This window comes from Anabas testudineus, chromosome 17 (genome assembly GCF_900324465.2).
Source record: "Anabas testudineus chromosome 17, fAnaTes1.2, whole genome shotgun sequence".
Lineage (NCBI taxonomy): Eukaryota > Metazoa > Chordata > Actinopteri > Anabantiformes > Anabantidae > Anabas > Anabas testudineus.
Window position 1 is genome coordinate 747,501 of NC_046626.1, and position 14,399 is coordinate 761,899.

The following is a 14,399-nucleotide window of genomic DNA, read 5'->3' on the forward strand; positions in this document are numbered from 1 at the left end:
CACTTGTAAGTCGCTTTGGATAAAAGCGTCTGCTCAATGACTAAATGTAAATGTCAATGAATGAACAGACTCATGCTAATGCTAAGTTGAGACCACAAAGTGTATTGTAGCTTTAAAGTGAGGCTGTACAGAAACTATTCTTATTTGCACTTCCAAGGTAACTTTCAGCTGTGTTCACATCATTTGCTCATGGGTTTTTTAATGATGGTTAACCTTTATAAACTTGTATTAGTGTCACAGCATGCTGTTGGAACACAGTACTGATGTTTACTGCCTCTGTTCTCTTATCTTCTATTAAAAAACTTGATCCCATCTATGATGGTCATTTACAACATTAACAATGAATGCATTTCTGTTTCATGTGATTCTATAAAATCTAACTTCCTTTAAAAAACAAGAACATTTCTAAGTGACCCAAACCTTTAAATGGTAGTGTATGACATACTGTATGGGTGGCAGAGTCATACTGGAGTGTGTTCTAAAGAAAGTGGCCAAACAATTAGAAACCAAGTGAGTATATTTCTACTGAAAAAGGTTGACTTTGAACATGAAATGTGCTTGTATTATAATATGTAGTATTAGTATATGTACATTATTGCATAGGAACGTTCACTGACGTAAAGTACTTGACTACTTAATGTACTTTTTCAAATAATTGTACAGTTAAATTAACAATTAATGTATATTATAGTGTCTATAGTGAGTTTTTTTTTTAGAATTGACATGCTAAACTAAGGGTTTTGAGCAAGTGTGTAGTGGACCATCTGTGGGTCAGCTTCAATTCTTTTGATTAACAAGGATCCAGGTGGAAACTTTGAGCTGAAATAGCAGCCAAATGTAAACCAAACAAAATACCAGAAAAGAGAAAATGCTGAGTTATCTTAAATGTACAAAAGAAGAACATGAAACCATTCAAAGCTTGGACTGCTGACACCTAAACTGATCATTTCCAATGGAGTCATTGAGATCTGCCATGAAGAGGCCCAGCCAAACATTATTAGTAGTGACACACAGGTGCCACAAGATGGCAGATCAACTCCAATGAAAACATCTGCAATGCCTGCAGTGGCTTGAACAAAGCTTTTTCTCAAATCAATGTTGTTCTGCTGCTTAACCAGTGGAAGACCTTTGATGTGAAGGTGATGGAGGTAGTACAGAGTTTCAAGGAGCATTAAAATAACGAGAAAAGACATGATGGAGGTTTAGGAGCTTTGTAAAGACTCAAGGAAGATGTTAGAGAAGGGTTAGAAATCGCGTTGGGTGTCCCCTGCTTCACAAGCCTAGGAGGGCTCTGAGAGACATTGGATGCAGCCCCTCCTTTCCCCCAGCCACCTGAATAGGGTCCAAACCCAGTTTGGAAAACCACTATAGCCCCTTGTGCCTGTTCTTGGCAATTCAAGGAAATTAGTCTATTGTCCTAGGAAGAGAGGAAAAGAGGCCATAGACTGTGTAGCAGAACCCAAGAACTCTGACAAAGATATATGCAGTGAGAAAATGCTGCTTGTTGCAAACAGAACATTAAGTATACAACAAATCGGAGTACACCCCATGCAATATCACAAAAATGTTAAATGGCTCAAATTTGTGTTTATTTGGTTATTGGCCCCCTAATGAAAGTGTCTGTGTTTTACTTCAATTCAAGTTTTTATTTTATTCTAAGGCTCTATATAAGATCATTTGACATGTTATAATACCTTTATGCAAGAGTTCTTTTACCTTTGAGACTAACAAAAATAGTTTGAAGTGTGTCTTTAAGGTCCCTCTTTCTCCCATCCCACTCTGTTCTGATTGGACAGCTTGTGGAAGTCTTACTGTGGGCTGTCCCCAGGTGAAACAGCACCGTCCTTCAGCCTGGCTACAAATCCTGCTGCACACTAGGGCAGGTTGTGAAAACAGCCAACAGTGAAGTGCAGTGCACCGATAAAAACATGGCTTGAAGAACAATATTAGCAACATGTGTTTTTCCTGACCACAAGCTAAAACGTGGACTGAGCACAGAACACGTTTCCACTGTTGTGGTTATGTAAAACCTGAGGGTGATGTAAAAGAGGTGGGAAAATGGTTTATATAAGGTGAAGTGAAACCAAGAAAAGGAGTGTGCAGGGCAGTCAGACTTTTCCATGCTCTCATAGGTACCGGAACCTATCACTTGGGTGAGTTTCAGTGTGTGTGTAGGTTTTCTAGAGGTATGTGGACATTTCAGGGTACGTGATTATTCATCTGCCAAAGTCCTGTAGTTTCACACAAAAAACTAGTAGTGTTAATAATTTATGACATCAACCACAATCCTGTTGTTGAATGTTGAGTTATTATAACTAACACATTACAGAAGTCACCCAGTACAGTAAAGATAAAAAAAGATACATCAGGCTTTGGATAAACACACTTGTCAGTAGGAAACATTCCCTAAGAGAGTTAGAGTGGGTCAATGCTCCTAAACTTCGGAAGTGGTGTGTCTGCTAATAAAGTAGACACTGAAATATTTCAATGTAAAAAGTAAAGTGCAGTGATGCCGATGCCAGATGTTGCTGTAGACAGAAGACATGCTCAGTGATTTCTTTTTTGTTCTAACTGTGTTGGCATTTTTTCCTTTGTTGACCACACAGTGTTCTTCTCAGCTGCTAACAAAGAAAAACAACACTGTTGATTACAACTGACCATGACTAATGAATTTTCAGCATGAGTCAGATTGTTTTACAACTACTTCTCAAAATAATGAGTAGTCAGTGTCGTAGTAGTAGTAGAGTATTGTTTTCAATTCAAACATAGAAGGAGTTGAATGCATCAATACCAACACAGTAAAATGAATCAAAATGTATTCATTCAGATGTTAGAAATAATGACTCGAAATAATCATGTCCTTCAAATGCCCCTTTGTTAAAAGTCCTTCTTTTGCAGCTCTTTAAAACATTGGACGTTTGTTAACATTTGCGTTGATCCCATGCTTTGTGAAGAACCTCCTGTTGGATTGACTGGTGTATGTACCATATGGTCAATCTGTTCCCACAACAGCTCATTAGTGTTGATGTACAATTGCCAAAAATAGAGCGATAGCCTTCCTTCTTCAAAACCCCTCTTACCCTGTGCAAATTTCACCACTATACCTTCACCAAAGCAGCCCCAGACCATTATGTTGCCTCCACCGTGCTTGACATCTGCTCAAGCACTCCACCAGAATCTGTGCTAATTGTCGTGATGTCCTGTTCACAAGAATAGGACATAAAGTTGAATGGATATGGTAAAAGATTTCCATGTTGGCATGAGGTCTTGACTGGTTGGTCATAGTAAAACACAGGTTTGTCACAGTAACGTAGCAGCTAAGTCTTTATTATATTTTTGAATTTTTAACCAGGTAGATACTATTATGTTTTGCAGGCTCTTTTTTAAAAGTGTCAAACAATACATGAAACACGGCTGCTGTTCAGCTGTCCTCCCTTAACCCCCCCAGAAGCGCCTGTTTTTCAGTTTACCTCTGACACCTCTGACAAAATGTGACGTAGTAGTCCTTTGAGAGTCTCCCGCTGCACCAGACAGCATGATGCCTTTCTATAACCTTCTTCCTGTAACCTGATGCACTGAAGAGTTAAAGAACTGACTGCAGCGGGGGAAAGGAGTGACATGATGGAAGATGTGAGTCACAGTGAAACCCCCGACCCTGTGACTCTGTGGTTTCTGTGTCTGGACTCATGGGAGAACTGGGCACGATTTATACTTAAAAAATTCTCAGGAGAGAACTGCTGCTCCTGATTGGACTTACAGGAAAGGTGATTTTCAGCAGCTGTGGTCTCATTGTGGCCATTCTTCCAAAGAATGCAAGAGGTTTTGGGCAGTAAACTGTGTGTGTGTGTCAAAAGTGCAATATTTGCAGATTTATGCAAGAACTGTTTCTCAACTTTCCAGAATGAGCTATTTAAGTGTTTCCATTGTGTGACTGAAGTGGGCTTTAACATCTTCTAACCTCCATGGTTTTATGACTCTGTACTGTAAGCGCTCACAACCGCTTGACATTTTTGCATCACCTCCATTTAATATCAACCACATCGAGTTTTCATATCAATACTTAATTCAATTCAATTCAATTCAATTCAATTTTATTTGTATAGCGCCAATTTACAACAGAAGTTATCTCAAGGCACTTTACAGTGTAAGGTTTAAGACCTTACAGAAAATATTTATACAAAAAATTATAACATTCATGTTTCTTTCTCTGCTTGTCTGAGTTGCTAACAAGTAGCAGCCCGCAAACTAAGTAACAAGCCAGATGCTGAGCTCAAACGTCTGGGAGACACATTAACTCTCTCCCCTGTCTCCTTCTCCTCTCATCTCTCATCTTTTCTTCTCTATTTCCTCTCGCCTCTTATTATTTTCCACCACTTCCCCTCATCCCCCTCCCTCACCTCTGCTCACTGTTCTCACAATTCATTCCTCTGCTTTCTAGTATTTCCTGTCTCCTGCTATTGAGGGAGCAAAGGCTTTAGATTCAATTTATGCAACCACGATATACAAACTTCCAGGTGGCTAACAATCTTCATGTGAGGTTTGTCCAGCGATTGAAGAATTCATCTAGTCTGCAGATTTGCCCCAAGCTTAAACTCACTTCTTTCTAACGCAGTATGTCGTGATCTGCTTTAAAAACAACCTCAGGTGTCCATATGTACGCTGGAAGCAACGGGCCAACATCCTCAGGCGACTGTCTGAGTTCGATCAGTAAAGTTACCACTTTCTAGTGCAGTTCCTCTATAAATGTGTTTGGTGAAACGAGGGATTTGAATAGTTTAGACAGATTTAGGAACTGAACTACTGGGGTGGGACTGCTGGCTGGGTAGCTGGGTGGCACATCATACATTTGCCACCCTGTAGATAGATCTGTCTCTGACCATGAATACACACACACACACACACACACACACACACACACACACACACACACACACACACACACACACATACATAATTGTTTATTTCACCATTCAGCAGCCAGACTTACTCATTAGAGCACCAAATGTGTATTTATTCATCACTGAAAATATTCCCCAACAACCCACACCTTTTCCCTCTTTGATTTCTATTTATTTATTTAAAACCCGCGGTTTTAGTAAAGTACTGAACTTAAAAAAAGAAAGAAACCACACTACAGTTTGTGGGACAGGAACAATAGGCTGCTGTTGCCACAGAATAGGTAGAGAAGGAAACCAAGGCCAGCCTAGAGAGTCTATGTTTCTCTGAAAAATCAATGCTGCAAATGCTGCTATTATATCAAAGATAACAATACATCAGATCAAATCTTTTGCATTTCTGCTTTTGAAGTTCATGAAGGTGTTTGGCTGGTAGCTTTTAAGAGTCAGACAAACTAATTGGCCAAATGCATCTTTCTCTGTTTCTTCAAGTTTCTTCCTCTGCGATCTTTTCCTATCTCTATTTCCTCCTTCCATTTTCTCTTCACAAGTTTCTTTCCTTTCCTCTTTTTCCAACAACTTTAGGCATCACCTCATCTCTCTCTCATTCCTCACTCCTGCCTCCGTACTTAAACAGACCATTGCGCAAGGATTTACAAACCAAAGGCTGTGATGTAATGATAACCTTCCTCCTTTCTTCTCTATTTATTTTTCTTCCTTTGTGCAGATTTTAGCTCTGTGCCGCTCCAAAAAGTGTATGCAGATGCACTACACTGCTAACCCTGCTATCTTTACACCAGAGATTATACAATGCGACTCTGTGTGTGTTTGCTTTAAACCAGACGTTCTGCTCTGTGAACTTGGACAGCATCCTTAGCGTGTGTGTTTTCTGGAGTATGTGTGGTCTCTGTGCGCTCTGACATTTAGATGAAGCGATTTAAGGACTGCCAGTTGTAGAGAACACACACATACATTCACATTGCTTGGTGAGTCTGTCTGTGTGGCCAGTTGAAGTCAATGGGCATCTTTCTTCATCATCTTGCTTGGTGGCCACTGCCACTGAATGTTTTTTTACGTCTCTTGTATAAGTAGAGAACTTCAGCAACACAGGGGTACTCTCTGTCTGCTCTCCTGCTTTCATACTGTGTCATTTAATTGTACTTTGACTTTATTAGGATGATACAGTCTAAAGAGAACTTCAACAAATCCGACTTGTGTGAAATACAACTTTTCTTTGTGATGCAACTTCTCTATCTTATCAAATGCCGGTCTTGGACCCTATCTGAGTCTATGTAGAAGGTCTGGTCTGTGTCCTGAGCGCTCCCAGTCAGAGGTTCACCAACATCTAGCTGGAGCTTATTTTCCACCCTGGGATCCTTCCAATGGCTCTGTTGCTTCCAGGAAAACTAAATCAACCCCAGGAATGTCCAGAGCAGGCTGGACAGGCACCACAGAGGCAGAGGAGAGAGCAAGAAAGAAGGATTGCAAAGAGATTGTTCACATTTTGAATCCTTTTATTATAAATTAACAGAGCAACGACAACAAAAAGAAACAAATATAATCTTGTAGAAAAGCAGCTGAAATGAACCTTGTCTTGGCTTCTTTTTAAGGCATTGTGGAACGGGCTAGTTTGTCGTGAATGAACGTCAGTGAAAGATGAAGCACTAACAAGCAGGTCAGAGGTTGCATTCCCACCTGTACTGGTGTTACAAACATCATGGGAGTGAAAGTAAATAGACATCACGCTAAGCAGATGCACATTGTAAGAACATACAGGATACTGTCGAGTACATAAAACACAAGACTGACATTTTAGATTTAACAACAACTTGGAACCCAACACACTGCATTATACATATCCCATAAAGCAATCATGAGCATCTTCTCATCAGGTCAAAGTGAGATCAGCTGTAAACAAATTCAGTCACTGATCAAATATCTGCTCAGTATTATCTAATTCAATCCTCACCTTTGTTTTAACAGTACTGGCTGATACTAGCAGGTTTAAAATGATCCGTATTTGGTAGAATAAAATGGATCAAAATAGGGTTCTTTCTTTGCTGAGATTTGTTTTCTCCAGGCAGCACTGCTCTCCTTCACAGCTGGACTCTACAGTGCAGCATAATGGATTCACTCAGCCAGCAAAACACTCAGCTAGCAGCTTCTCATTTCAGTCACTGCTCACTGCTTTACAGGTTAAAACCAGCAGCAGCATGAAGATTCGCTGTAGTCTGGGCCTTTAAGAAGCAATGTGTGAGTGGATCCCATCATATCAGTAACAGAAGTTTCTAAATGATATATATAATATACAAGTAGCTTTAAAAAAGTAAGTAAGTTGTGTCAGATACAGCTGTTATTTCAGTGTACACATACATAATGAATCAACATTTACTTAGGACACCTGATATTAAAGGAGCTGGATCAGGATCAGATGTCTCTGGACTCTCTGCACACGTTGAATTACTGACCATCTGTCTGATTGTCGTTTCGTCTGTTTCCATTCAATATACTAATAAGCAAAGATGACATCATACATCATCTGATGTCCATTGTCCCAGGCATACAGTTTCTTGTCCAGTGGACAGTAAGCCAGCTGGGAGGTGTGTGCATGCATGTTCGTAAATGCCAAGCTTGGCACCGTGTGTGTGAGTGTGTGTGTGTCAAAGGCATACGTCACATTGGCATAGCGGCGCTCCATACTGTCCACAGCGTAAAGCACACCACAAACCAGGAAGCAGTTTCCATAGTGACCACGACGTAGACCTGTGCGGAAACTGCGTACTGGTTGAAGATCTCGGGGGTGGATGTGAGTGAGCAGGATTACTTCCTGGTGGAAACCCTCTGTGTCCATAGCAGGGTAGAGTAACCACAGGCCGGACTCATCCACAGCAAACTCCACCTGGAACCAGAATAACACACACGGACAATCACATATTGTCGTCATTGCCTCTGAACTATTACTACTACCACTGTTACTACAACTGGTGCTGCTGTATCATTAAAAAGCCTCCAGTTAATCCAAAATGCTGCAGCCAGAGTTCTGACTGGAATTAGTAAGAGAGATCATATTTCTCCTACGTTAGCTTCTCTCCATTGGCTCCCTGTAAAATCCAGAATTGAATTTAAAATTCTTCTCCTCACTTATAAATCCCTTAATAATCAGGCTCCATCTTATCTTAAAGACCTCATAGTTCCATATCTTCCAAGCAGAACTCTCTGTTCTCAGACTGCAGGTTTACTTGTGGTTCCTAGAGTTTCCAAATGTAGAATGGGAGGCAGAGCCTTTAGCTACCAAGCCCCTCTCCTGTGGAACCAGCTCCCAGTTCAGGTTCTGGAGGCAGACACCGTCTCTACATTTAAGACTAGACTTAAAACTTTCCTTTTTTATAAATCTTATAGTTAGAGATGGATCAGGTGACTCTGAACCATCTCTTAGTTATGCTGATATAGCTTAATCTGCTGGGGGACCTCTACTGATAAACTGAGCTCCTCTCCTCTCTCCTTTCTCCTGTATCAATGCAAATGCCACCATTTCATGTCATTAACTTTGTGTCTTCTCTCTCCTGTAGTTGTGTTTCCTCCTCTCTGTCTCCCTCTCTCTGTACTTTTCTGCAGGTATCCTTGGCCTGGAGCTGTACATCTCCAGAATCCAGTTCATCTGCCCAATGTTCTTGCTGCTTGTTGTTGTCTTTATTGCCTGCTGTTCCTTTCTCTATTCTCTTTCCACTCAGCCCAACCGGTCGAGGCAGATGGTCGCCCACTATGAGCCTGGTTCTGCTGGAGGTTTCTTCCTCTAAAGGGAGTTTTTCCTCTCCACTGTTGCCTAAAGCTTGCTCAAATGGGATTGTTGGGTTTTCTCTATAATTTTTTGTATAAATATTTTCTGTAAAGTCTTAAACCTTACACTGTAAAGTGCCTTGAGATAACTTCTGTTGTAAATTGGCGCTATACAAATAAAATTGAATGGAATTGAATTGAATTGTACTGGCTCTAGTACCACTCGTACTAGTATAGCTTATACTACTACTGTATATTTTAGAGCATCTGCTATGTACCTGCCATTTCTAGTTTATTATTTATTTCCCTGTTTTAGTATCCAAGTGAGTTCAGTTAGTCTACAGACACGACACGCTGCTACTAAACCTGTGTTCACAATCAGCAACACACAACATAACCTGACACACTAAACATGTTGCCATCAGATTTCCCCTCTACAAGGATACCAAAGATCTTACTTCAGTCTGTGTCCTGTGTGCCTGCTCCTCCAGTAAAGCATCATGCAGCGTGGTCCAGGCAGCTACGTATCTGTGCCTCAAATCATATCTGATGATGTCTCTGCTGAAAGCACGGTTGTAGTAGAAAGCCCCATTAAACACAACGTGGCCTGTTCCAGTGAAACTGTAGGGCAGCTTGTATGAATTACTTGCTTGGCCTGAGCAGGAAAAAGTCAGAAAACACACATGAACACAATGGTAAGACTCACAACACACAACATGACCTCTAGGACAAGTGGAACCATGACTATGCATCAAGCTGTGAATATGTTTCCAGTAATATCTGACTGGCTCTTTATCTACCATGTCAAGTTCTCTAGAGGCAGGTTTTGTGTTTAACTAGTTACAATGGTGCAGTGGTGAAATGTAAATGGATCCTCACTTACTGATGTGGAGGTGCTATTACTGTGTGTAGCTTAGACCCTTAAGCAACCAATTATATGACTAGATTTAAGCACATGCGATAACGTTGGTTGTTTTCCTATCACAGAAAACTTGTGTAACAACAACAAAAACAGTTTTCATCCATTTGTTGTGAAGGAGTTTTTCTTCACCAGGGAAAGTATTCTGTCACCTACTACAGTCGTTTTGTGTGGTCATCTGGGACTATTGATGTTCATTAGTGGGGTTTTCCCTTTAGAAAATAAAGGCTGATTTAGTCCTACACGTTCACCATTCACCAGTGGATTTCAGCCTAATGATACTTGTTCACTAGCGGTGTCAGTTTAATTCTAAACTTTTTGTCTCCTTATTGGTAAATGGAGTAAAGAGGGAGCTACAGGATCCAAATGGATCAGAAAAAACGGGACATGACATCAGTTACCGGTTGGAAGTCGGAAACAAGACTTTCTTCCAATTGGCTTTGTCTGGTGAACCTCTAACTATGAGGTCCACCAGACAAACCGGACCAATGACCACTGACTGGTCTGCAAACTGTTTATCATGTAGCATGTAACAGGTTCTTTAAAGTGTTCATAAGGGACATGTCTCATTGGGTTGGCCTGAATAGAAACTCAGGCACACACACCTGATTTGAAGGTGTCTATGTCTCTGAACTCTAGAAGGTTGCTGCCATAGTGACCATTGGTAAGGTAGATAACTTTGCCGTGGCCACGTGCGTCTCTCATCCAGGCTCCATCACTCAGGCCGTAAGAGTTGTGCTGGACTGGTTCGGAGATGCTGGCCACTGTATCCTTACACACAGCTACAAGTACACACAGAGAAGGAGAATCAAGTTTTGCTTATTTCAATAAAAGGAATCCTAAAATACGCTCACTAACTGGTGAACCCATAAACTACTGTATATATTTCTCCAGGTTTTCTACCAGGTTTTTTGGTGGTCTTTGGTTGGTCCACAGGGCTCTCCGTCCAGCTGAGTCGACTCTTGGGTTCTTTCCGAGACGCTGCTGTGATAGAGGCATTCATGGGTGCAATCGTACTGATCCTGGTATCTGGAGCTTTTGTGCTACCTTGAGTGCCAGGAATGGTTCGCTGAACAATAGTTGTGGCTTGGTGGGAAGTGGTTGTTGGTTTGGTTGTTGTAGGGGTTAGTATAGTCGTTAGTTTCATGTTAGTATCAGCTGGGTTGGTTGTAGGTGTGATTCGATGCGTGGCAGCAGGGGGAGCTGTCGGTCGCTGCGTGGGTGCAGGCCCTGGATTCTGGATGGGGAAGACTGTGGTAGGGGAGTCAGAGATCAGTAAGTCCACCGAAGTATCCACAGCTAGAGAAACTACAGAAGACAGAAAATGAGATAAGAGAGGAGAGTTTAACACAACAGCTGTTCAACTGTAATGTGAACATCTTCACAGTATGCCAGGCTTACGGTTCTTTCGTCTCCCTCTCTCATCCTCTTTATAACTCTCTTCCTCTGCCTTGTAAAAGGTCACGCCCCTGATGACCACGCTGTTCTTCTCTTTGATTGGCTTTTGAGTTCCTGTCTTATTCCTGTTTGGCTGCTGTTGCTGTTCCAGACCATCTTGCTGGTGGTCTTTCTTCAGCTGACCTTCAGAATTCTTCTGAAACAGTACAAGCATTTGGGCTTTTCACTTGAACAACCAATAGAGGCAGTCTGTGTGGTCTGATGTGTAGGACCAAACGTCTTCAGTTGTTACCTGCTTGCTGTCATAGGCGGGTGCTCCACTTTTCTGCCCTGCGCGCTCCAGATCATTCACCTTCTTTTTTTTCTGCTGGCCCTTCTTCTCTTTCTCCTTTTCTTTAGCTTTTTCCTTCACATGCTCTTTCGCTCTTGCTCTCTCAGTGAGATTACGAGCGAAGGCCTGAAGTGCATGAAGGTTAATCATTAAAAGTATAGTTACATTTAAAGCACAACTTACAGTATTTTTTTCCTTTTAAAATTTTCAGTTTCACTGGTGTAACCTGCAACATTTGCTTTCTTAGTACTAATAAGCCAAGGGCCCATTTGTGAACAGAAGAAATTAATGAGCAGACTGTTTTAATAGAGTACTTCAACATTTGTAGTCCAAGTAAACTTAACACTATGTACCGTAAGAGTGTGAAGTGATAGGCTACTAGGAGTGAAGTACTTTTTTAGGCAGGTAGGCTACTTGTATGTTTCCTTGGCCGTTACCTCAGTGTGCTCCAGCCACTATCCTGTTAAATAAGCTTCCTGTTGTGGTCTGTCTGCTGGTTGTGCTGCACTTACTGGGAACTGTGGTCTGCAGAGTTACTATTGCTGAGATGCACACCTCTCTCATCCCCCATGCACTCTCATTTTCTGTCTTCCCGTCTCTTTCTCTTGGATATCTCTTTTTTTCACATAGGGCCACCACCCTAACTTATGAGGAAATGTCCCACCCCTCCTGATTAGCCACTCCGGCAATGTTGCAGTATGGTGATGAAGGCCAAAATTCCTCTACAAAGAAAAATCCAAATCAAATAATCTGTCTTTTTATAACTTTCCACTGTAATTGAACAGGGAAACAGTTTGTATACTATAATAAAAATAGTAGTAATGCTTTGTGATCTGTGATCACCACAGTGAAATTGTTGTCTGACTGCTGCAGTAGATCGTGGTGCTACTACAAGGTTTCAGTGCCTTGTCCAAGGACCTCAACAAATCTTACCACTGATGCTGGGTGGGAAGAATAATAAAGTCAGACACCTTAAGTCTTACTTCTAAATCCATTTGTGTGACTTAAGCTTAAGATTGTTTCCTTATAGTTCATCTGCCTTCATCGTGAAGAGCAGTACTTTTAGGCATCTATGAAAACTACTACAACTGTGTGAAGGGTAGACACTGCAATACAAGGGGACATAAGGATGTCTGAGGCTTGCTATTCATTTATTAACATACATCCACATTTTAAATGCTGTGAGCACACTGAAAGCAATTTAGACAAATCGATCAAAGTTATTAAAAAAATGAAAAAGAAAAATCTTCTAAAAGATTGTTTTAAAAATCATCTGAATTATGGCCGCACACTTTTTGGTGATTCATTTAGACTGCTTGATTGAAAGTGAAGAGGATATGGGTAGCCAATGGAAATTACAGCCTTGACAGTGTGGTATACTGTGCACGTGTGTGTGTGTGTGTGTGTGTGTGTGTGTGTGTTTGTGTGCATGCTCACTTTTTCCATGTTATCCATCCTGGTCATCAGTTTGGTGGTGACAGAGTGGAGCTTTAACAAGTCCATTCCATACAGAGAGCCCTCCAACAAGTCGATGATCGTCGCCAGCTAGGCAGACAGAAACATGACGATAAACGACAGAAAGATGACACCATCACACCCTAAAATGTGTCGTTGACATGCAACACAAAAACAGTCAGACTAAGCTTCCATGTTGCGTGTCTCTACCTTGATATCATCCTTGCTGGCCTCCTGCAGCTTTTTAAACCTGTACTCTCCCTCACAGGGGTTGACAGCTGAAGAAGGAGCCATGCACACACACTTCTTGCAGTCAGTTCCCTTTGTAACCGTCTCCACAGTGTAAAAGTCATTGGACGAAGAAGTTGGGTTGTTGTTCTGGATGTGGCTGCAGTCGGAGCGTTTGATTGGTCGGACAACACATTGACACACGCAGTCGGAGCCCGATGACACAGTCTTTACTTTGTCATAGTCACCCAGCAGCTGAAAAAAGGATGACGTTTGTTTTTCCTTTTTGAGCTTAAGTTATTCAAATGTTAAGGAAACAATACAGTGGGACACTGTATGTTAGTTTGTACTGTATTAGAACTAGGATTGGCAGCATGTGTGATGATTTGCAGGAACTGCCTGGGAAGATGATCACAGTTACAAACATGCACTTTTTGGTTTGGAGCATTTACAGTTGAAGCATGTTACATAACCCGCCGCCAGATGGATGCAAACTGTTACACACACACACACACACACACACACACACACACACACAAAGTTCCTTCATCTGTACTGACAACCTGTGTGTTTAATTGTCATCTTCTCATTCTTTGTTTTATTTGAAAGCCTGGGGTTCACACTTCAATCAGCAACATGTTAGTATCTACTGACACAGCATGACCTCACATCAGTTCTGGCTCAACTTGTCACCTGGCTGATGATGTTCTCCTGATTGTCCATCTCGTCCTCCAGAGGCTGCTCAGCGGGAGCAGCGCTTGTGTCCGGCGGCTGCCGGGCTCCCCTTTGCCGGCTGGCCTCCACTCCTTCAGCCGCAGAGGGACCGTCGTTGTCCGCTTTGCCGAGTTCAGCCGCCCCGCTCGGAAGCATCCGACGCGAGGGCTCCGCGCTTCTGTCCGCCTGAAGAGCATCAGGTCCGGGTAGAGCCCAGCAGAGCAGCAGCAGCAGGGACGGTTGACGCCACATTTGTCAAAGGAGCAGAAGACGGTGTGAGTCCGGCTTCAGTTGAACCCGAACCCGAACCCGAAGCCGAAGCCGAACACCTACACCGCTCCCAGTCTGTGCTCAAAGGGAGACAGCGAGCAGGTGGCACCGACACCGACACCGACACGGACACTAAACGGTACCGGAGTGAGCCCGAACCGGTACAGTACCGAGACCGAGCGCGCGCGTGCACGACAGGGGGCGGGAACAGCGTGAGACAGTGAATGAAGGTCAGAGGTGAACTGGATTTAATTAGAGCATAAGACAGCACTAATTAACGGGGTACAGGGATTTCCAGGGTGTCCGTGAATCCACCAGGCCCTCAAAACGCCTTCAGTACTTCTGTACTGTACTTCAGTACTTCTGTTCTGTACTTCAGTACTTCAGTACTGTACTTCAGTACTTCAGTACT

At 42.2% G+C, this 14,399-nt stretch overlaps 1 protein-coding gene across 1 annotated transcript; it reads right to left on the reverse strand.

The window, feature by feature from the left end:
• Window positions 1–6,428: 6,428 nt before the first annotated feature.
• On the reverse strand, window positions 6,429–14,180 carry olfml2bb (olfactomedin-like 2Bb). Its single transcript, XM_026373641.1, has 9 exons — window positions 13,697–14,180; window positions 12,986–13,258; window positions 12,758–12,865; window positions 11,282–11,446; window positions 10,993–11,185; window positions 10,495–10,899; window positions 10,197–10,373; window positions 9,131–9,327; window positions 6,429–7,794 (listed from the first exon to the last, which is right to left on the reverse strand). The coding sequence occupies exons 1-9, from the start codon at window positions 13,967–13,969 to the stop codon at window positions 7,405–7,407; spliced, it is 2,181 nt and encodes a 726-aa protein (XP_026229426.1). The 5' UTR covers window positions 13,970–14,180; the 3' UTR covers window positions 6,429–7,404.
• Between the last annotated feature and the right edge of the window lie 219 nt (window positions 14,181–14,399).

Coding starts and splice junctions, on each gene's coding strand:
- olfml2bb (XM_026373641.1), bottom strand. CDS start 13,969: ATGTGGCGTCAACCGTCCCTGCTGCTGCTGCTCTGCTGGGCTCTACCC. Junction 13,259..13,696: donor AGGAGAACATCATCAGCCAG/GTGACAAGTTGA, acceptor TCCTTTTTTCAG/CTGCTGGGTGACTATGACAA. Junction 11,447..12,757: donor GGATGGATAACATGGAAAAA/GTGAGCATGCAC, acceptor CATGCACTTCAG/GCCTTCGCTCGTAATCTCAC.